The sequence below is a fragment of the Lemur catta genome, chromosome 5 (genome assembly GCF_020740605.2).
Source record: "Lemur catta isolate mLemCat1 chromosome 5, mLemCat1.pri, whole genome shotgun sequence".
NCBI lineage: Eukaryota > Metazoa > Chordata > Mammalia > Primates > Lemuridae > Lemur > Lemur catta.
Window position 1 is genome coordinate 21647762 of NC_059132.1, and position 25275 is coordinate 21673036.

Here is a 25275-nt window from a genome sequence, read left to right on the forward strand (position 1 = left end):
GTAAAACATTCCCTTTTTATATAACCAGTCTTTGAATATGCTACCTTTAAGTGTAAGAGTCCTGAAAATATTTTGGGCTTCAGCTTTTTCATTTATTGACTTATACTGCATTGGGTTGACGTCATGAAGATAAAATAACAATAGATAATATTAAATGTAAAATAAACTATCTTCAACGTATCTCTGTATTAGTGATGAAGCCCTTCAATAATACATGTGACAAATGAAATATATAGATGATTTATGATCTCTTTTAACAAAGTGAAAGGAAATTCTATTACTATAATTATTTTTACATTTAAAAAAATTTCTTCAAATATCATTGTCAGTTTTAAATTTTTTTTTGCATGTGCTTTTGTTTTCCAGTTTGTTTAGTCTGGGTTTGGTTTGATTTGGTTCTTACAGGTACTACATTGCAGCAGAGATCTAACTCTTATAGATATTAGGATACTGGATCTATCAATTACATTTAAGTATTCAAATTCTTCCTTAAGTTTAGCCAACACAACTTTCTTTTGATTCTAAATAATTTAAAATTACTTCAATTTATATAAGTTTCTATTTTGTGAAATTTTAAAATAAGCATTTATTTCAGTGTGTTTTTGTGTGTGTACTAGAGGAATAAAGAAAGATATATCCTAAACTCCTCTCTTACAAATTTTTGTATGCTTCTTTATGTAAAGTTAAGAATCTTTTAAAACCTGACTTTTGCCTTCAGTAACACTAAGACATTGCAGTTAGTGAGAGCATTAATTTATCCATGCACGGATGTGTAGTTTCTATCTGACCCTTTGACTGCTAGCTATTCTATATTTTATAGACACAGAAATTCAAATACAAAATTAAAATCCTTCAGCAAAAACAGAAATACATTTTTTTGATGTTACATTCTCAGGCTCTGTTGAGGGCCAACAATCATAAGAAGTACAAGTCCAGAATTTTAAATCATGTTCTGAGACATACCTACAAATCTTAAATTACATTAAATTACAATCCTTTGATCTCAAGAGAACACATCGATGTTCTTTCTTTTCTGTCTACATCTCTATCAAACCTAATTTCCCCCTATTTTCAAGATTTGGTTCAAAATATTCTATCTCTATGTTCTTTCTTCTAGCTATCTCCCTTCATTCAGTCCCATCACCATTCACTATAAAGCATCCACTACGTGCCAGGCTTGGTGCTCATTGCTAAGGAGTCAACAGCAAAGTTGGATGTTCATGGCATTGTATGCACATCCAGTCTTATAAAGGAGAAACTGTCCTATGAAATACAAAAAGAGCTTGTACTCAGTTGATCAAAATTATCTTTTATCAGTTATTAATAAATATGATTCATACAATGTTTTAAAATGCATATTTACTGCAAAACCTATAAAATATATACTTTGTTTACATTAAAAAAAATTAGACCCAAGACACTTTTTCTTTGAGCAAGGGTCTCCCAACTAGTTATCAATATGTCATCTTTCATACATAAATCACATCCAAATGCATCAACAGGCTTGGGTAGAAACACAACTGAGTCTAGACAAATGTTAAACTCAACAGAATTAGGTGGACATGCACTTACTTAAGTAACCCACGAGCATCAAGTGTTCAAATTGCCGCACACACTGGCCAATACTCTTAACAGAGGCAATGGAGAGGTTAACTGTGTATACCTGTCTGCAAAGGAATTAAATAAGTAGCCTAAAGAGTGTTTCTACAGTTTTATAATGATTTGCGTGAATACTAAAATAACTAGACCTTATGTGATAGCACAACAAAGTGACTATAATCAACAATAAGTTAGGGTATACTTTAAAATAACCAAAAGAGTGGAATTGGAATGTTCCTAACACAAAGACATGTTAAATGTCTGGGGTAATAGATACTCCAATTACCCTGATTTAATTAATTCACATTGTATGCCTGTTTCAAAACATCACATGTATCCTATAAAGATAGACAACTATTATGTATCCAAAATAATTTTTTAAATAAATTAAAAAATAAAAATAAAATAACTAGACTTTAGTGGGATCCATGCCTCATTTAACTTTGAACCTAACATCCCTTGAGACAGTGTTTTATATATAATATAAACACTTGGCAAATACTAAATGAATAATGAACAAAGTCTCTTACTGAACAATAGCTTGGTTAATGAAAACAATACTGGATTTCATTACCATGTTTTCACGGAAATTTTTAATCTGTATTGGCTGGTTTCTTTCTTGTTGGATACAACATCAAATGTCTATTATATCTAGAGCTGCAGACAGAGCAGATAGGTCTGGATGCAAAACTCATGCCACGTACTTCCATGGTCCAACACTTAAATGTAAAAGACAGGGAAAGGCATGCATAAACTATACACTGTTTGACTCAGCATTCAGTTGGTACAGCTATGGAAACACCATCTTTGCTGCTGTCTGACGTGTTAGCACAGGCTCCCCATCCAAACCCCAGTTCCTGCAGTGCTGGGCTGGCAGATGGACTCTACAGATACCTCTCTCCCACCAGCCTCTTGTCTGGGAGGCTCTAGGCTTGGCAGGCGTGGGGGTGAGCATCCCAACAGCCAGGAAGAGGGGTGGGTGGAGGTAGGCAGCGGGCTCAAATAAGCGCCTGGAGCCGTCACAATGAAGAACTACAATAGCTCTTAAACAGCATATTGACTGTGCTGATACCTTCAAATTATATTCTAAACATGTACTAAGGTATTTTAAGAATTTAAGGTATTTTTAATGTAATGGTTTCTTCATTCAGAAAAATAAGTCAGGATGCCATGCTATTAAAGCACATATGCATTGATGTACTCTGCTGTAGTAAAAGAACATAGAGATTTTTGCATGTGGTGGGTGCTTCATCAGGCTTATCAAAGACATCCAAGTAACAATTATTTAAAATTCACTTAGATCCAGCTCATTGTCATTGCACTGGACTCTGGGCTGCTCAAGGAAAATTTATTTATCTTCTTGAACCGTATTAGTGGTGCTTAGATCATGGGAGATCCTGATTAAATAACTGATAAACTTATCTCTGAAAGGAGGGTAATAATTATATCTGCTTCAAAGTTTTTATGGGGATTAAAAGAAATACCTTAAACAAATTGTGATGGGCAGTTTGCTGCATACAGTATGTTTTCAATAAATAAAGCTAATTATTACAACATTGGAAAATTAATAGATCTTGAAATAAACAGCAATCATCCTGAAAGAAATTCAGAATGTTGAATCTAGGTTATCAGTTTTCAAGAAGAAATAAGCATTTGTTTCTCTCAGTCCCAGACAGAATAGAGACTAGCACTGCTGCAGAGTTTTGTAATTTTCCTTGCATTCCCACTTAGAGGCAAGAGAATGTGTTGAATGTTTTGATAGAAAAGGATAATTCTCTTAAATACGTTTCTAAATTACTATGTGGAATCTAATTTCAGATCATTTTCCATTCTACATCCCTCATTTGGAATTTTAGCTTTTGATTCCCAAAAGAGTTAAACGACTGCATTTAGCTGGGCTCAGCATGCTCACGTGCCCCTAGTGACTTCAAAACTATCCAGCGCTACGGGTCCCTTTTTCAATTAGGGGAAAATGCATTAATCCTAGGAGCCATCCAAATTCCACCTTCCTCGGTCTTCCTCTGAGTGTAGCTTCCTTCATCTTTTCATTTCCACATTTAGCCTTGATCTTTAAATAGTAATTTTTCCCCAGAGTGGCAGAAAAGTCAGAATTTTTGCCTTTTGTGTTGCTTTAATAATATCCTTGATTGTTATCAGCTTGTCATCCGCCTTAAGTCCCGATGACAAAATCTGATCTCAGGAACCCAGGAGTGAGAAGCTGGAACTTGACTCACACTCTCACCCTTGCTCCTTCTGGAGAGGGAACAAATGATTCATTTATTTCATGTCTCAATTTCCTTACTGGAGTGTGTGTGTGCGTGTGTGTGCGTGCGTGCATGTATAATTTCCTATATATCTATATCTATATCCCTATACCACTTAAGTCTTAACTCCAAGACATGACTTTGTAACTTCAGACCCACAGGGGTCTTACAGATAATTAAAGCACTGATATGGCTGACTCTTTGCATATGTGCTGCACTCCCGACATGTTATAAGGCATTTTCACATCTGCCATCTCATTCTATTCTCTCTATACCTCTCTAAGAAGGAAAGCCTGCTAAGCCTGGTAAGACGTGTTGTGCATATCTTACTTCTTTGAAACTAAAGCACAAAGTCATAAAGGGGTTTGATCAAGGTGATGCAGTAAGTTAGAGGCAGGCCTAGGGCTAGAACCTGGGTTTAAGGACTCTTACTCTCTGGTTTTTCTTTCAACACTCCATGGTATTCCAATTAATAATTAATAATTGCAAACACTTTCAAATATCCTAAGCCATGAATTACTTATTCCTCCAAATTTGTGGACTGCTGGTATGTTCCGGCAAACTTAAAAATAGGTCATCTTCTTACTACATCATTTTTTCCCTCTTGATTTTTATTTTTCTTCATTCTGTTTTACCTCAGCATCTGATGCAAGAGAGAGGACCTGCTAAAGTAAACTTTTGAGTTCTAGAACTTACCAGGGAGGCCTGAGAGAGGTCTACTGAAATGAGATCTAGAAACCAATTTTTATATGCTTCGTTTCTTGTGAAACTATCTGGGAGAACTTAGGCAGGCCATTTCACTTCTCTGCATTTCATTTTATTAAATATAGGAAATAAGGGAACTTGACTAGGTAAGTACAAGCTCTCCTTGGGTTGCACAATTTTATCTTTATTATATAATTGGCATAGAGTATTTTTAGTTGTGTGGAAGAGAAAACAATGAACTCACCTGATATCAAATATGACATGCATGTGTGTGTGTGTTTGTGCACATGCGTGTGTGTGTGTGTGTGTGTGTGTGTGTGTGTGTGTGTGTGTGTGAGTTAGACACTCAAAGCCAGTCATGGTTAACCAACAAGTCAACTGAATATTCCTTCCCCAAATCCTCCGGTACTTTCTTCCAAAGGCACTTTATAGGACAGCTATTAAAAGAGTACTCCCTGTAGGAAAACAGCCTGTTGCATGGCAAGAGTGATGTCATCTTGAAGTGAAACCACCATGATGACCTATATTTGACTCCTGCATACTAAGATGTTCTTGTAGCATAGAGAACTGCTCATAGAGATGTTTATCTAACCTCTCCAGTGGTCATGAGTTTTGCAAGAAAGTCTGAGGTGTCACAAGCTACACATGTTTTACAACAAAAGCTTGTTATATAAAGGATATTTTCTGGAAGGCAAGTGCGGAGATTCACCCTCTTGCAGCCATCCAATACATTGCTTCTGTTCATAAGTCCCTATTAAATATTTCTTTCTAAGAAACTGGTTTGTCAGCCTCTTTCTTCTGATTCCCAGCTCTCTAGGCCTTTGGGAGTAGGTTTGTATATACCTGCTCACCAAGGAATGTTGCTATTTACACTTTGCCCTTCTGTGGTGCAATGGAAGGTTACGAAGTGAGCAGGAGTGGACCATTGTGTCAATCACTAGCGTCTATAAACTTTCAGTAAATTATAAATCACATTTCTTTCTCAGAGCCATTAAACATGCCTGAATTTTATTAGAAATTTTAATGCAGAAAGTTTTTTTTTTTTATTTCAAGGGTCAGATTAAGGGATGAGAAAGAGGAAAAAAGCAATTATATCATGATCACATTATCACCTATTTTAAAAGCTATTCATCATTTCTTAAGCATATTCAGATACTTAGTTAAGTCTCACAGCAACTCTAGCTGAGCAATTATAATTTTTCCATTTTACAGATATGCAAAGTTAGGTCCAAGAGGTTAAATGACTTGCCCAAAATATATACACATATTAATAAGTTCAACTAGGACATAAGATCAGGTCTTCTCACTCCTAGCCTAGTTTTACTAATATAGTACCCATTTAATTATACCTAGAATTTTCCTTTGAGACATAGATAATAATTCCAGTTCTGGGAAACATTTTGACTGTCCTGGATCAAGATACTTTTGTTATTTCCTCACTATCATTTTTATAAAAAGAAAACTGGACATATCAGGTTAGAGTAGGTCATCAAAACTCTAAACATTGCCACCAACTTGAGTTAACATAACTTAATAAGTTGTTACAATATGCAATTGGCATGAGTGTCTTGAAAATATAATTTTATTATATGTATTACACACACACACACACATAGAAATCTCTATTCACATGAATAGTCTTATTCCTTAATAAAACTATTATACATGGTAAAAAGGAGTTTGAGGAAAAAATTAATAAAAGAACTGTGCCAAATCACCACTACCTATAAATAAGATCCAACAAAAATACTGTGGCCCACTCTCAAGTTGTAGATTTAAACCTGGCTCTGCCACTTATCAGCTATCTGATCATGGAAATAAAAATGAGATCTACCTTCTAAAACTGATTCAAATTTATATTTTTTGTAAAGGGCTTAGCACAATGCCTTTCAAATGTGAAATGCCCCACAAAAGCTGTTTTTAGCATCTGCATCATAATCATCATCATCATCATGTCGTTACTAACAGTATTTATCTGTGTATAGATTTACAGTAGCAGATTTTCAGAACTAAAATATCTCTTACTACTCACTTATTCAATGTCAGCCAATGAAATGGAAATTCGTTTTTACATTAATTTGGTCTTAGTGGCCAGGGAACAGTTGCTTGGGGGCCCCAGTGATTATTGATTAGCTCCAAGTTCTACCAATAACTAGCCATGTGATGATGTTCTAAATTATTGGTAGCACCATACTTCCTGTACTTCATTTATAAAGCAGAGGAACAGAATTGATTTTAAAAATGCTTCATAAAGAAAAAGGTTAAAATTATAGCTCAATTGTTAAGAGTACATATAAGAAAACATTTAAGTTTTGCTCAAAACTACTCTATTTGACCATATCTTCTTCTTACACAGTACTATTAAGAGACATTAAGGATTTTTTTTCCATGCAAAAAATAATACCAATCAAGACAGCCTGACCTTTTCATTATTGTGGCCATTCTTTATTAAATCATGTTCAATTACTTCCTCCTACTGCCAAGAGGATGATTCTGGTTTATTGTTTGTTATAAATTGCCACTGACTAATATCTGTAAAATTGAATTTAGTACAGGACTAATATTATAGATTTAGTAATTAATAAAGTTGTCCCAGCAATCCAGCAAAGGGAATCTTGTCTGTGTTTATAAGATGTGACAGTTCCCATCACCCTACAATCATTTTCATGTTAATATTGTGTGTTCTCACCTGCTCCTTCTGAAACCAGTTTTACCTATTTATATAAAATAATGGCTGTGGTCATTAACAAAGTGAGACAAGCTTGATCCAAACAGTCTCTTTTTAAGAGGAGAATTCCAGAAAGACATTTTTATGCATGGGCTATGTTTCCTCTGAGAATATGATATTGCTTTCTCTTTTGGAGAGTAACATGCTGACACAAGATCTTGAGCATTGAAGACCAGCAGAAACTGAAACTAGCAAATCACCAGCCCAGGACTTTATTCCTCATCCCCATGATTAGGGATTCCTTTCACCCTCTCTAAGATGGGATCTTTGTCAAAGTTATAGTCTCATACTGCAAAATCAGATGGCACAGAATACAGTCCGCACTACTGCTTCCAGAGAAGACTTCCTAAGAACTGACGATTGGACACTTCTGACTTCCTATACCTACTTACATGGCCAGGTAGGTGGGACATGGCCAGTATTACCCAAATGGTAATTTTTGGTGATGTTTTGTAGTTTAAAATATTTGTTTCCCCTTTCTACCAAGTCCATCCTTACAGAGGCCTGTCCTAGTAGCCCTTTGTGTAACGGGATTATGCACCTCATCCCATGGACATTAGGCTTGCCCATGGGATTTTCTTTGGCCAATAGAATGAGAGCCAAAATGACTTACTTAAAGTAGAAGCTTTGAGGATCATTTTATTAATATTCTTCTGTTATTTTCCCCCTTGGCCACGAGAATTACATGCCACAAAATGAAAAAAGCACAGGAGGGAGAACAATACATGCAATATGAACTTTTAAAAAATGTTTTGCTTTAAACCACTGAAATTTTGAGGGCTATTTGTTACCACAGCATAGTCTAGCTTAAATTGACCAACATAGACCGATTCGATCAGCTTTAGATAAATAGATGATGGATGGATAGACAGACAGAGATATGCCATAATAATTACAGGAAGACAAATTACACACTAGATAAAGAAATTGAGCCAAGGGAATTTCTGAACATGACATAACAAAACATGAGAAAATTTTTGTTAGGAACTCTTGGGGACATAGAAAACCTAAATAGTCACCAGAAGTTTGCTTTATAACAGAGCTACTAAATATCAGGAAATACAACACAGTATTTCAGGGGTGAAAAAACCTTCAAAATCAATCTATTCTGATGTATTTTTTATTTTTTAAGATAAATTCCCAGCCAAAAGAAAAAAAATAACTTGCTGAAGGTCATTCAAATATATGATGGCACAACCAAGACAATAGTCCTTAAATAGGAATCATAGGGTATATAGAGAGGGGGTGTGTGTATACACACACACACTTTATATATATATATATATATATATATATATATATATATATATATATATATATATATATATATATGGTATATAGAGCCCTATACCCATTGCCTCATTGCATCATAGAAAATCAAGAATAGGGTTTTACTGCAGAACAATAACTGTGTAGATCTTCAGAAGACTACAAAAGACAAAGTGTTAATTTAATTGGCAATGCAAGACCGCTAATAAGTAATGTGCAGAAAAATGGCAACAAAGCTTTGAGCTGCTTAGCTGTAAATTGAAAAAGAAACAAAGACAGAGAAGACTATGGGCACAGATGTCCATGTATAGCCATGTATAGAACTTCACAGTTTTGTTTTTATTCTAAATTCATCTTGTATGAAAATGAATAGTAGAAATAAACTGACTAAACTTAAAATTGCTTATGCTAGATATTTATGATAAATAAATCCAGTTATAGAATGTCAAGAGGAAGTAAGATCTCAATTGGCCAGATTCTGACACTTATTTGTAATCTTCATATCCATTAATTATTTGTTGCTAAAACTTACCCTTATTCTCAGGCAAACCCCGAGTGAGTCATGGTTTCAACCTTCATTCTTAAAGTATTGTTTTGTGATAAAAATTTTCTTTGTATCTTAAAGAAAAATGAATATTGTTCATTTTTATATACATTTATATAGTACTATTTTGTGATTGCTTGTCTTTAATTTTATCCCATTTTTGATAGAAGATATAAATTCTTATTGCTTTCTGAATATAAAAACAGTAATTCAAGAAGAAAACTATATAACCCTGAAAACAGGATAGGGGGTGGTAAGGACTTTGGTAAACTAGAGATTGCATGTGCCCCACCAGGTGAGATAACTCAGCTCTACACAATTGTTTTCACGTGGGAATGAGGGCCCAGATGTGTAAGATGCAGTGACATTTAAGAATTTCTCATGAAATTTCTCATTGCTTAAAGTTGGCTGAAATAAATAAAATTTAACTCTATTCATGACTAATGACCCATGTTCGAGGCAGGAGTTAGACCATTAGCTATCAACTAACAACCTCTGACTTTACCTCTTTGGATGTAAGTAAAATTACAATTGGGCTTGATCTTTAAGATTTAGCCCTAAAATGTTATTTTTGTATCAGTCTAATTTTACTCTCAGTCATTGACACTAGTAACGAGAAATCACCAGCTAAGGAAATGTCATCATTAGGTGGTTACAATTGGTGTCCATGATTGCATTACCTCTTTAACAAGGAGGCATTACACAGCTCATGAATTACACATTGTCTTTTATATTGCATTGCACAGCCCTTCACTTAGCAGGGAACAATAGATATAATGATGAAAATCAAAGTGCATGGTGCTGTTAGTCATATGAGCATAGGCAGATTAGAAATTATGTTTGGAAACTATTCCAGTGAACACCGTTATCTAAATTGAAGCTTTCATCTTTAAGTCTCCCAGCAGTGTCATTTGCTTATTGTACTTCAGTATTTGTTAATAGAGGTACCATGTTGGAGAGCTAGTAGTGAGGTGCTTGTGGGCAAACCAGTTAGGTTTGTGGTGGGCATGGGGGAAGAACTGTTATTCTAAGGAAATGCTACTTTGTAATATATCTTTTTGTCATCATACTGGAAGATGGTTATTGCAAGGAGTAGTTGATTTTGGAGTGGATAAATTGGAAGAAAAAGAAATGTGAGACATTAGACATTTATGATATGGTTTCTATGTTAAATGTAAAAGCACTGTCAATTTCTTGAACAGCGGAGAAACCCACACATAAAAATGAATCAAAAAATAATATTGTAAGTTGTATTTAACATAGTGGTCACTCTCCTTTCCTTGGAATTTTCTGATCTGTTTCTACCTGTCTGAATGTGCTAATAAAACTGGCTGTTCTTGATTTCCTAAATGAGATTGATTACATGAGCAGCCGGTGAGAATGTTGAATAAATTCTGGTCAATCCCTATTCTGTACGCCCAACAAATTCTTTTCTGGGCTGCTGTGTACTGAAATGTGTTGTGACCTACATAATAATCTCCTTTTGAAGAAAAGAAAATTAAATTGTTTAAACAAAACACTCATTATTATCCTCATTGCTATATGTTGCTCTTTTCAATATATAATATGCTTTAATTTGAGTATCTGCAATGCTATATAGCATTATTTTCTGAAAATGCAAAAATGAGATGAAGAAATCACTCAATTACATTAAATAGGGTAAAATGAATCTTTAACAAACTTGTATGTAGAGAATTTCTGTAGGCTCAGTCTCCATTTTCTCACTCATATTTTAAAATTTTTAAAAATTATTTAATGTTTTGAATTTATTTGGGAGCAGCAGTTGGGCATGAAGGATCTATCAGCTATATCAGTCATACTGATGTTAAGTGTCTTTTGAATGTAGCAAAATAGAATTTCCAGTTGAATTAGGAAAAATCAACAACTTGGATAAAAGTTAATGGTTTCTTGACCTGGTCGGTTTTGATAGACTGTTAAAATAAGAGATTAATCCTTAAATTTATTGTAAATAGTAGCATGCAAACCTTTTATTATGTTTTCTTTCAAATGAGATTTTCATTCATGGAACAAATTTATACAAATACACTGGATCCAGCAGTTTGCGAATTAAAGCCAGAGTTGAATGGTGACCCATAGGTCCACTTAACTAGTGAATAATAATACCTTATAAGCAGTAAATAAGCTCTCTGAAAAGTGAAAGACATGATTGCTGAACTGTTCCTCACCTGACGTTTTTATTGTATCTAAACATAATTGCTATTCCTACAGGTTAACATACTGTTGATGCATATATTTGGTTATCTTATTAAATGCTAATACTTCATTGGTGCATGTCTCTGTAAAATTAGCTATTATCAAGCTTAGGAATAATTTTTATTTTAATTAATTCATCTCTTTATGTAATAGTTTTATGAGAGACAGTGGGGTAAAAATTCTGGATCTGGAAAAATAACTCTACATCACTGAATATCCTTGACTACAATACATAGCTCATCTAACTTCAATTTTGTTATCTGTGAAAGGGAAAAATAATCATACCTTTCACAGAGGCTTGTTATGAGAAATAAAATGCTATCATGTATGCGGCACAGATGCCAGAAAGTCATAAAACCCATTGTCCCTTCCCAGCCCACAACTGAGCTGCACTTCCTAGCCTCATTTGATCTCTATGGGAACATGAAACTAGTTCCTGCCTACAGAACATAAGCAGAAATGACATGTGTCACCTTGAAAACAAATAATTTTCCTTGAATTTCATATGACTTCTCTATGTCATCTGCCTCCACTCCTTAAAAACTATCTTCCCTCTAGGTGACGTCAGAACAAACTTGGAATTTAAAATCCAAATGTATGGTTTTTAAATGTAATAGATTAATATTTCAGAACTGCAACTGAAAGAAAATAAGTTGCCATTTTTTGTTAACATACTTTTTAAAAAATATATAATAACATATTACTAAGAACAAAATAAATGGAGGAGGAGTATTATTTCCCCTAAATTAAAAACGTAAATGTCAAGGAGTTTGTTTTTGCATTTGACTTGTTTTGAAAATATATTGAAAACTTGATGAAGGAAAATATTCATTGATAAAGAAGGTAGCTCTTACATTAAGGCATCAACAGTGTGACTTTGGTTATATCAGGGATAATGGATAAGTGTTGAGGACAAGGACATTAAAGAAGCATCTAATCAAACACATTCCTTTAAGAACTTTCATCCCAGAGAAGGAAAGTGACTTCTCCATGGCTGCTCCTGGCCCAGCTCTATTTGCATAATTCATATATTTTCCTCTCCTGAAACCAAAGTTGACTTTCTAAATTGAAGCTCAAAAATAAAGTAAAAATCTATTACTGTGCAATCATCCACACATTTATTTTAAGATATTACGCTGCTTCAAATAGTTTGAAAAATTTAGTATTGACTAAAATAGACTCACAACTCAGTGAGACTCAAAAGTAACAAGAGACTGTAGAATTGGTGCTCTCGTTGTTTATTTCTCTTTTATTATTTAGGTTTTTTTCCCCCTTTCAATCTCTTGAATTAAAAAATTACTATGAACTTGTGTCTTTTAATTTTCCTTTTTCACCCAAAAATATCTCATCTCAATGATGAGTAAAGTTTTATGTGTATCTCCTTAGTTTACCAAGGACATTTAAATTAAAATACAGCCTAGAAGGTGGGAGCTATTGTTTTCTATTTGGGGAATTATTTCATTCGTATATAAGCACAGATGGAGGCAAAGAAAACTGAACTTGATAAAATCAAATGAGCAGACACACTGAAGTAGGTACAACCTATCCAGAAAATCTCAGGGAATGGAAAAGATATGATTAGAGAATAATACACAGTGTTTGAAGACATAAAGTAGATCATAGATATTTTAGAAATCAGGCAATGAGCATAGACTTCATCCATGGAGCTGGTGTTTCTAAAATTGTGCTCTGCAGGCCGCTGGTGGAAAAAACGATGCATTTAGTAGTACATAGATTTTTTATTTTCATATTTATGTATTTCATGTAATAAAAATCAGAAAAATATAACTAGTACATGGAATCTAGGCCAAAAAGGTGAGTTAAAGACAACAAAGACTGTAAATAATAATTAATGTGCACGGTTATGCTGAAAAATTATGAAGATGTTTTATGAAACAGTGATATTTTGGATGCATTGCTAGAAATAGTATGAAAGCTTTAATGGTGTTCTAATATGGGAGGAATGTGATATATTTCTTTTTGATTCATTATGATGACACTTGGATCCCAACAATATAGGTTTCCCTAAGAAACTCATTTGCCCACTTTTCTAGACCACACCTCATGATGAGAACATGAAAGAACAAAGTACCAAAAATTGTGGATGGAATTTGATGAACTGGCCATAGCAACATGGCAGAAAGAACAAACTCTCCTAGTTTAGAGTAAGCATTGAGCAATGGAAACATATATAATAGAATTCTGCATTGCTTATTTAATCGTAAAGATGTACAGCTTAACAATATAATTGTCATGAACAATCACTTCAACCATTATCTATAATCCACTCTACACAAGCCACCAACCAGGCTAAGAGCCTCATGGATGCAAAGATGATTAAAAGAGGCTTCTGTTGTGAAGTTTATGATTTAGTAGAATGAAGATCAGGGACTGAAGAGTAAAACAAGTACCCAAGTATCACAAGGCAGGAATTATGTTTTTATGAAGTGGGTGAAAATACTCAGGGGGCAGTTAATGGAATAACAATGATAATGCTAATGATAATGACAGTAATAATATTGCCTTCCATATACTGAGTCCTTCCCACATGTCAGGCACAGTTTTAAACATTTTTAATGGAGTATCTTAGAGCAACCCTGTGATATTGGTGATAATGAGCTCAGATATCTTAAATGATTGATACAAAGTCACACGACCAGTAAGTGGCAAAACTGGTGTTAAAACCTGCACTGCCTGATTCCCAGAGTCAACATTCTTAGAAATTGCTTCAAGTTGTTTTGGTGCTAAGATCAGTAAAGGTATCATTGAGAAGATGTCATTTGTTTGAGCTTTAAAGTCATAGAGATGAGATGGTAAGGATGAATTAAGGAGTCAATCAGGAGAGAAAGGAGGCTGAGATTCAATGTGGACTGGACAGTTTAATTCAGGAAAATATTAGTTCTGTCACAAGCTGGAAAATGATAGAAACAATTTTGGAAATTATAGAAACAATTTTGGTTCTTACATGTTGAAAACAGAATAGCTTGTGCTTAATTGAACCTCCTGAATTCTTGTGACCTGATAAGAGCTGGACATCAGGGATTCTTTGGGCCACAATGGGAGTCAAATATCATTCATGATTAAGAGCATGAGCCTGGGAGCAGCCCACTTGAATTCATGTCCCAGTGCTTGAACTTGATCCCTGCAAATAAATGAACCCCTCTAAGTCTCAGCTTCTTCATCTGCAGTGATACCTTTGGTGTTGACAAGAGTAAACAGAACCTCAGTTATGAGAATTAAAGTAGATCATTTACACAAGTGCTTGCTATGGCGCATGTAGTCAGTGCTCAGTAAGTGCTAGCTTTCATGATTAATGTGTAAAGCACAGACTAGAAGAGAGAGACTGACAGCAGGGGCATAACGTAATAAGCTACTGACACAGTGCAGATGAGAACAGACACAATCATGAACTAGGACAGCGGCAATGGCAGCTGAAAAGAGGACAGTTACACAAGATATTTCAGAGGCATAAATGCCTTCGTGATTCATTAGATGTGGGAGGCAGAGACATGACTCTGAGTGTTCACGCCTGGCTCACTGGGGCAATGGTGGTTCTTTTACCAGATATAGAACAATCAGGAAGAGATGATGATTTGGAGAAGAAATCATGGATGCAGAATCTGTTCTGAAGTTTCTACTGTGAATTAAAGATATTCTCCCTATATTATCCATCTACCACCGAGGAAATAGCTTTCTCCTGTGTGGTACAAATAAAACTGGCAGGAAAGGAAATGACTCAGGTTGCAGATGCAGGCCTATCAGGTGGTGTGAAATTATGTGGTGAGAAAATTCTTTCCTGTGAAATACTCCTTCTAACCTTTTGTTTACATCAAGGAGAATATTTCATTTTGGTACTAGTTTCACTTTATTATATCGCTAATATCACTCTCTTTCTCTTTTTCAACATATTCAGAATCTGGGGAACACAAATAGGCACTTACAATTTAAGAATGATTTTTTTTATATTTTTATATCAACTTCTATTTATGTCAAATGGTCTGGCATTACAATTATGGTACTTAAAAAACTTTCCTTTTTAAAAAGAAAATACTGAAAACAATGACTTGATTTAAAGAAAAAAAAAGTACTAAGGAACCAGCAATACAGTCGCCACTTAGATGTAACAAAGCTTTAATGAGTGAAGGTTAGAAAACCTGGCACTAAACTATGTCAGATTGTAAGCAATAGTCTTGTCCATGTACAACAGAGGCTTCTTAAAGGGAGATATTATACATTCACTACAAGTCTAGGAGAAAACCATGTTATAATAATGGCTGAGATTGAATTTCTGATAATTCCCCAAGGAAGTTGTTACTATAGATTCCTCATAGATATTCATTCGTTAGGGAGCTATGCTTTGAAGATAAGGATGGCATCAGACATCAAATGAATATCAAACAGAAATGTCCAATCATTGCAAAATTAAATGTCGCAAGAATCAAGCTAGCTGCCTTTCAGTATTTATGCTAATTTTCAATTGAGCCTTTTCTGTTTACAGAGTCCATCAAAACAGTACTGCACACAAAGTACAAACCAGCAGGAGCAAAGAGTGGAAAGACGACCAATGTGTGGGCTAACTACCATACAAAACTCCACAAAGGAGATGAGATCAGCTAAATCATGATACACAATATCAAATCTAGTATCTTTTCAATAAAGTTTTGCTGTGATTCCTTCAGAAAGATTAATAGCTTTGTGGGACCTTGGTAATTCTCTTTGCCATGCTAAAAGCAAGTAGATAACTTACTTTCCTGGAAGGAGAAGTATCTCTTAACAGACAGTAAATACCCAGATCACTCTCAATATGAGACATTGGGGAGGAGGTAATGTTAGGCCCTGTGATGTAAAACCAACCCTTTCAGTACTGCCACTCTGGGCTGGAAACAACTAAACAAAAAACTTCTAGTCATGAGTTTGTGGGTTCTGATTTAGGGTGCTGGAATAATTATAGGAATATGAATATACAACAGAACTTAATGTCCAATGTCTCATTCTGGAAGCATGCAAAATTGGAGATTAATTTTATACATGTTCTTCCTTTCACAGATGGAAGACTTCAGTTCTAAGGCAATCCTGAACTTATTGTTTTTTTAACCAAATGACAAATTGTTCTAGTACTTGATGGTCAGGATGTCCTGTGAAGAAGGGAAAAAAAGGCCATTTTTTAAAAATATACTCAAGCATTACTTTGACCTTCTTGTAGACTCTTTTTGAAAAATAAGAAGGCCTTTAGGAGAAAATTGCAAATGCTAAAAATAATGTTAGAGCCAGATAACTCTTGCTTTAGAGGATGGTATTTTTGAAGGTAGAATCATAAATTTCCATCTTAGTGTAGGTACTTAATTTCTCTCTGTACAATAGACCAAAGCCTTATTCCAAATTATTCATCACAAAATATGTCTATAAATTCTAGAAAATAATCAGGTATGTGTGAACAAATCAACAGAAAACAGCTCAACACGTGGAAATACATTTCAAATGACATTTGTTAATAGCTGGTAAGCTAAGCTGAGAACACAATGTTTATATTTGAAATTGGGACATATTTAAATTTACCTAATTTAAAAAGGAGTAGTTGGAGTAATCTGTATGAAGTATACACTCAGCATTGCAGAGAGTTCAAACTGGCCACCCATGAGACAGATATGGTCTGGAAATGTGTCTAACTTTTCCCATATTATTATTATTTTTTTTTTTTTTTTGAGACAGAGTCTCACTCCTGTCACCCAGGCTAGAGTGCAGTGGCATCATCATAGTTCACTGCTACCTCACACTCCTGAGGTCCACCTCAGGCTCCCAGAGTGCTAGGATTACAGGCTTAAACCACCGTGGTTGGCCCTGATATGAGGATTTAAATCAATTCATTAATATCAATGAAAATAATGAGACTTTACATAAAAATATTGAGTTTTAGCTTCTCTTGAAAAATCTACAGTCCTGACCACATTATGCCTCGTGCATATCTGATAATTATAATGAATATTGTAATTACTAATATTTACTATTAGTAAGGAAAAATATTTACTAATCTTAGTAAATATTAATAAAAGCTACTATTGACTGAGTGCTCACTAACAGCCAGGTATGATTCTAAGTATTTTTATTATTATTATTATTATTATTATGATACACTGCATACAGATAGTCTCCCTGTGATGCAGGTATTCTTATTCACATTTGATATCTGGGAAAACATATCCTTTCAGAAATTCAATAAAATTGCCCAAAATCTATAGTTGATAACTAATGGAGTTGGGATTTGAACCCAGGCTTCTTCGATACCTAAAGCTTGTTCTCTTATCCACTGATGGATAAGTATAAAATAATAAATTACTGAATGGCATTATGATCACTTTTCTGTATTTGCAGAAAGTTCATTCTCCTTGTGTGATTACTTTAATTGCTGCTATTTACTGTATTATAAAACATACTTTCTGAAAGAAGCAAAATACACCTAATACATATTTTATTATTTTATAATTGCCATTTAATTTTTGCTTCAATTAGCAAATAATTTACTAATCCAATTTGAATCCAATTTGCTTAAAATTGGTAGAATACATTATTATTTATCTATTCTACTAGAATGCCAATTATAATTTTCTCTAGGAAATTAAAACACTTAATTTAATTTTCTGAATATCATGTGTAAACAGGTATTGAGAAGTCTTCCAAATCATTTATACCAGATTTTCAACTCCAGAAGGGTCACTCAAAATTCTTTTCCAGTGCATCTTACCAGAGGTTGTCTTCACTACTTCAGTGGTATTTCTCAGACCAACAAATGAAAATTGATAAAGTCTCCAGGATCTTGTGTCACCCACTTCAACAGAACTTCTCTTCCATTGGTAAACAATCTCTTCACGCGGATAGCCATCTGCCATGAGATGGGACAGCTCACATTAAAAATGATAATAGATGAACATATATAGCAACCCCTTTCTATGAACAAGACACTGAGGTAAGGACTAAGAGAGAGAGAGAGCTATGACTTAGATGAGGAACCTGAACTAAAGGGCATTGGTGAGTGGAATAAATATGATAACATCACATCCCAATGGGAAGTAAGGTTCAAAAGTCAGAAGGTCAAAATTACCTTTGAAAATCACTTAAGTTGCATGGAAGGTAGAATACACCAGTCTATATAAGCCTTATGCATACTTCACATTGCCTGGAGTAATGTATACAAAGTAACCAGTATATAATAAACAGTCTATATGCAAGATCATAATGAAGGGCAGTCAGCAGGCAGAATTTTGAGAGTTATGTAGAAATAGAAAAATAATGACAGAGTAGACCCAAATTTCTCTCCAGGGCATGCAGTTGGAGCGGAAGATGTTTGGGAAGAATAACCTCCACTATTTACATTATTTTCTCTTTCTCTCTCAATTTTTTGGGACTCCATTTTAAGATATGTAGAAATATACAATTAAAAGCAGTAAGTAAAAATGCCATGGGGAAAGATATCAATGAGCTTGGTACCTAGAGAATAGAAAGTCTTTATGAAAAAGGTATTACATTGAAAAGTAGGATAAAGTAGCAGTTATGAGTACCATTTCCTAGCCATAATGCCCTCTGCAAATTTTTTAATTTTTTTCTTCTAAATTATTTGTTTCCTTATGGTGATGATAATAGTACTTATCTCAAGGAATTGATGGTCAATTTATATTTTTGGATGGATAAACATTATTCAATTGTAGAATAAACTTTTTCAAGTAAAAGTAAATAAATAAAAACTAGAAATCCTTTCAACTGTTTGTCTAATAATAATTGTATGTAAAGATAATTGTATGCTTATGGAAGCTGATTGACTACTTAGAATAAAATCTGATGTTTCCTTTTGTTTCCTTTTCCTTTTGATCCACCTCTTCTCTTTGTCTATTATGTTTATAAATTAAAGAGAGAGAAAAATGAAAGAGGATCCCTAGAGTACTACCGAGTGGGGTGGTATGGCAGGTTGTGTTGAAAACTGAGGAAAAGAATGATGATATTGGGGAACTTTCTGCAGAGAATGTGCTGGTGTCTGAATTGTTTTGGTAGCAATAAGGAACAGTGAGTTGCATTTGGGTTCAGAGGACATTGCACCAAAGGGCTCCAGGCAACCACTGCCAATTTATGAAAAGTTTGCAAGTCAAATGACACCTATTTGTAATTCCTAATAATATAGATCATTCTTTTGCAGAAATCTCCCTAATAGGGACAAGCTGGGATTATGATGAAAGAGATTTTCAAAATCATCAAAGTCAACACCAACGACTTAATGCAATTTTGAAATTCTCTGTGATTCTCTTAATTGACATTGCAATCTGAAAGATTCTAGGTGAGAGGATATGGAATATAAAAGGAAGGTTACTTACAACTGGAGAATTCCAGAGGGCAGGAGTGTTCATCCATTGGAAAGTTGTGCAACTGTAATTGGCACTCAGCATCAATTGTCAGCCTAAAGAGAAAGGTATTAAACATAAATAAAAATATTTTAGAAATATTTTTACAAATGTACATTAGCACAATTTTTAATGACCATTCATCTTTATTTCTGGAGAACATATCTTATATTTTTATTGATAACACAGTGATCCTCAAAGTAGAAATCCACCAAGTTTAGGGAAAAAATTACTTAAGACTTAATGTAGTCTATTCATTTTCACAGATCAAATAATAGCATCTCATTTCACCTCAACTTGTTTATTCAAAATTTATGATTGCTTAAGTTTTTGTTTTTAGTTTTTTTGGGTTTTTTAAGGCAAATTAATTGCTCACATGAGAACTCTCAGTGAGTATTATTTGACTTAACAGAATAAACTGTTTTAAGGACTTAAGCTCATTTATTGTTTGCATATAAATGAATGCTGATAATTCTCAGATCTTATCTGTTAATTGAAGCAGGACCTTCTGTTTGTAAGTACTTGTTAGCTGTTAGCTTTAAATTGCTAGACCTGAGTTTAAAAATACCTTTGTTGCACAATGGAGTATCATGAATTCTTACAGTGGAACACTATGAAGTCATTAAATAGGATGTCATAGAGTAGAAGAATACCTAATAGCTAAGAAGAACTGTTGAATGCACATGCACAGACATATTAGAAAAATGTTTGTGAGTGAGTCTCAATCAGTTTGTGTGCGGAATGCTTACTAAAGCATACAGATTTTATGAGTCCCAAGTCCTGGGCTGAGACTCCACCAGGGAGACAATTTGGAGCCCAAATGTCTTGTCCATCTTTGAAGAAGTATAAATATAATACCAAATAGTAATGGTGATCAGTTCATGATTTTTAAAATTGCACGTTAGTTATATTTCTTACAATGGACAGATATCACTGTTGAAGTCATATTATTTGATGAAAATTAATTTATTTTAAAAGATTTTCCAGTCAGCATAACTTTTAATTGAGGAGATTTTATCATTCTATGGTACGATAGAAGAATTACTGATGTTAAAATATATCTAACACTTATTGAGCCCTTAATTGTCTACAAAGCACTGGTTAAAGTGGATTGGTTTCTCATTTGGTGTATTTGAACTTGTCCAAAGTCACATAACTAGTGGTACAATTGAAATTTGGACCCTGGTTTATGCATCTCCAAAGCTGGAGGTTTTAATTATTGTTAGCTCAATAACTGAATGCTCTTCTAAGAAAAGATAAGTTTTATTCATAAATGAAATTTCAGTTAAGTTTTATATTTTATTAATATTATTTCTCCAAATTATACTGGAATTATTAAAATTGGAAAGAATACAGGTTGCAGATACAAACATAGATACTGACATGTGTCTATGCTCACACACAAATACACACACACACTGATAGCTCATTATATTATAGATAAGCAATGGGAACAAAATCATCTCTCTATATAGATTGGTAACCATTCAAACCTTGATTGAATCTCATGAGTGACATTTTTAAGGTGGCTTCCATAATTAAATATTGTAGTAATTCCACAAATTAATAGAAGTCAAAAAATGACTACAAAATTATGAGAACAATAAAGGGACTTGAGGTAGTGTGAATGACTTCCTATTTCAAATGGTAGACTGAGCTCTGATTTATCAGACAGGCTTAGGTATCCACTAGATTCTAATTCCAGTCATTTATCTCTAATTTAATGAAACCCATGACAAATATAAAATACGTGCAATTTATTCTGTAGTTATGGCCATTTTTCCTAGTAGCTGATAAAACTCTGACTTGTCAAAAGGTTTTGAAGATACTTTCAAGTATTATATTTTGTATACTGAATATTATATAAGACTTAAAAATATATGCTGCAGTGCTTTTCACAGGAATCATTTTGAAGCTAGAAGTTCTAGGATACCAAGATTTAGAATGATATTATCCTCATTTTTACTGAAAATACATGCAAATCATTTTAATATCTGCTGTGCTTACTATGTATCACACTCTTTGTTAATCACTTTACATATCTCCCTCTTTCTTCCTTATTACAACTCTGTAAGGTAAGAATAATTATCTCTATTTTATAGAAATTAAAGAAATAAAAGGTAAAAGAGTTTGCTCAGTTGTGTTGTCAAGTAGGGGGAGATGAAGGGCAGGGTGATGTAGGGGGGTGGTGCCTTCTCTCCCAATAATTTCCATCAGTTCTCACTTAATTCCTCTAAATAAAAATGTAACCAAGTGAAAACATCATGCTTACCATGCAGATAAAGCTTTGGAATGACGCATTGTCCAAAGACTCCTGCTACCAGATAGCTGCCTTAAGTCCCCGGGTATAGAAAAGCTAGAAAGTTGCCTGGTTCACACAGATAGCAAGAGAGAGAGCTAATAACCAAAGCTGAATCTGTCTGAGTCCTAAGTCTATGTACTTATCTATTGTGCTGTCTAATAATGTACTCTTGCCAAGGAGAAACTTCAATGTAAAAATATTTTAAATGCATCTAAGTATGAAGTGCTAAGTTAATGGCATAAAATAATATTACCTACTATTTAATTTCAGAAGATGAAAGATAGCTCCTTCAAGTTTTCCCCAAAGATGTCTATTCCCAAAATAGACAATAAATTAAGTCAAACAGCCTATTAATGTAATGTGAAGTGGGGTGCCAAGAGGTGGAAGATAATATTAATAGATTCAAGGTGCTTGTCATCGTGCAGCTAAAAAGAGAAGGATATATGGAGACATCCACACTGAAAATTCTTCTTTAGAAATGATTTCCTTTGGAAATGGAGATATTTCCTTTGGAAATGGAGATATTTCCCAGCTTAAGAGCTGGTGGTCTCAAGGATGACTGATTATATCTTAGTTTCCATATTCTAAAGTAGTAGGACACACACACAAAAGCCAAGATTGGTGCAAAGGTCAGATATCTTACAAAGGCAAGGGGAATTTCATGTCACTAGTGAGGAAATAGAATTTTCACATCAGTCATAGAAAACAAGTGCTACATAGGATTAGTGCTATGAAAAACTCGTTGATAACAGAAAGAAAAAACTAATGTTATAGTGTCATATACTGTTTGGTCAAACATGCCCATCCTGATATAGGCTTGAAATTTCTTCTTCTTTTTTTTTTTCTTCAGAGGACTTTCTTTTTTTTCCTCTAAGAGAATACCTTAGGGTGTAGAGCACTCGACCATCATTCCAAATTCTCAGCATCCTATTGGGGGTGGTGATCCAGTGAGCATCAGCCTTTTTGGAGTTTCTGAAGAAAGTGTCTGGAATCCAGATTTTCCCCACCATGTTGCTGTTTAATCGGAGAACTTTGATGGTGCTGTTAAATTTCAAACGTCTGTCATACCATGTTTGGGCAAAAAATATATCAATCGTATACTCCTGTTTTGAGAAAAATGATAAAACAGAACATTTTTAAAATAGTAAGATTGTATTGTAGAGTATTTGTATATCTCATTCTTGTTCTGTTTGCTAATATGAGGCAAAGCTATTCTGGCTTTGAACAGACCAAAGGGAAGCAAGTACTACTGCCTCACCCATCTTTTACAGACCAGTTTGATATTTTTATGAAAAACAAAATTGACTTGCCTAAATGAGTTCTGGTAACAGGATCTTAGCCCTGATGTAATCCTTTACTTTCCATGTCTACCAAGCAGAATTTGTCATAATATTTTGAGCCAGCTAATTCTTTGCCATGCAGGGCTGTCCTGTGGATTGCAGGATGTTTAGAAGTATCCCTGGCTTCTACTCCCCAGTACAGTAGCAAGCCCCACCCCATCCGCAATTACCTCTGCCAAATTGTGACAATTAAAATTACTTCCACACGTTGCCAAATGTCTCTTGAGGAAACAAATGGTCGCAGTTCAGAATCACTGCTATAGAGTAAAACAAAGCCCAGAATACTCAAAAACAGTCCTAAGCTGAAGATTTGGAAGTTCAGTTGCTCCAAAATAACATGAGGACCCTAAAGGACTTATCTGGTTAGGTCATGTGAGGACAGCAAAAGGGAACACACACGAGTGCTTTGCACCATGCCTGGCAGGTAGCAAACACCCAATAAAGGTAACTTATTTTTTTTTTCTTATTTACTATTTGTTTATTATTGTATTTTTTCTCTAAACAAGATGAAATTAACCTATTAAAAATAATTTAAAATACTGTGCTTATCTCTATCACAAAGCACATTCTTAAAGGTTATAATAACAAATGACTATGTAGATTCCCCTCAAGTGTAATATATCACTAAGCTAGAAAGTGGTTGACTTCAGTTAAAGAAAAGCAGGTATGGTATGAAATTCAGACCCTTCGGCCTGGACTCAGAACACCAAGTTCTAGTTTGACTATCGTATTTAGGGGTAGTCTTTGGGGAAACATCTTTATACTCTCTAGGCCTCATGTTTCTCATCTTCACAAGTCAACAATTAATACAAATAAATGCTTAGCTTCCTTCCAGCTCTGTAATAGCAAGATTCTTTGCTTCTCAACTCCATTATCACCATTATCCTCCTCCCAATTCTTAATAAAAAAAGCTATTATCATTTTATTCTTATTGATGTTATTCATCAAGTCCTTATTTTGTGCCAGTTCTCTGGCTAAACACTTTTCATGCATCACCTCATTTAATAAACTACCTATTTGAACAATAGAAACAAATAAACTCTTTCTATAATAAATAATAGGTTAGATTATTTGGTATCGACACCATTCCAATTAACTCATCCTACTTCTGTCTTGCATTATTTAATAACTTAATTTTACAAATGGAATAAATAAAGGGAAAAAAAAAAAAACAACTCAGAGTTCTCAGAATATGAGAGCTTGGGAAGGAGGGTTACCCACAGTTCCTAGTCCAGTCCCCTAGTCGCCGTTTTATGCTGAAAACATAAAGAAACGGGGAGATTGCTGATTTTGAAGAATACACAGCTGACAGGATCCATGAAGAATCTGCTTCTTTTGCCTCATTCACATTGTTCTGTGTCCCTTCCTTGCACCATCTGCCACTGAGTCATTGTAACTGACTACATTTCTACTGGGGTAAGCCATGCCATCTTTGTTCACCATTTAGCTCCTTTTTTTAAGCTCTAAATAATGAGAAGGGAATCTATTTTCTGAAATACTTTGTCAACTAATTAGTGTTGTGCCAGTAGGTGGAATAATTAAATAATTTAAGATTTACATTTTGGCCACAAAAACCACAAATGGAAACCTTTGGCGCAGGGTGTGGTGGCAAGTGCCTATAATCCCAGCTACTTGGGAAGCTGAGATGGGAGGATTGCTTGAGGCCAGGAGTTCAAGACCAGCCTGTGCAACATAGTGAGACTCTGTCTCAAGAAAAGAAAAGAAAAGAAAAGAAAAGAAAAGAAAAGAAAAGAAAAGAAAAGAAAAGAAAAGAAAAGAAAAGAAAGAAAAAGAAGAGATTTGATCCTTAAAACCAGCATTTCACAAACTGTAATCCAGGAACAGTTCTGGGAACTGTTATTTCTAAAACAAGAAAGTTCTATGTTTAAGTAAACTGCCTATATAGCTTCTAGTTCTTAGATATTT

The 25275-nt window shown here is 34.3% G+C and overlaps 1 protein-coding gene across 7 annotated transcripts in view; it reads right to left on the minus strand.

The window, feature by feature from the left end:
* GABRG2 (gamma-aminobutyric acid type A receptor subunit gamma2) overlaps positions 1 to 25275 on the minus strand; it is a 93047-nt gene that overhangs the window by 39460 nt on the left and 28312 nt on the right. For 6 of the 7 annotated variants that reach the window (XM_045551230.1, XM_045551232.1, XM_045551229.1 and 3 more), the window contains exons 4-6: positions 22892 to 23112; positions 19681 to 19763; positions 18063 to 18200 (exon numbers count right to left, since the gene is read on the minus strand). In XM_045551230.1, coding sequence (XP_045407186.1) covers positions 18063 to 18200; positions 19681 to 19763; positions 22892 to 23112 — 442 coding nt within the window. Of the gene's footprint in view, positions 1 to 16516; positions 16520 to 18062; positions 18201 to 19680; positions 19764 to 22891; positions 23113 to 25275 lie in introns of all 7 variants that reach the window. The other variant, XM_045551227.1, reaches the window with a different exon arrangement.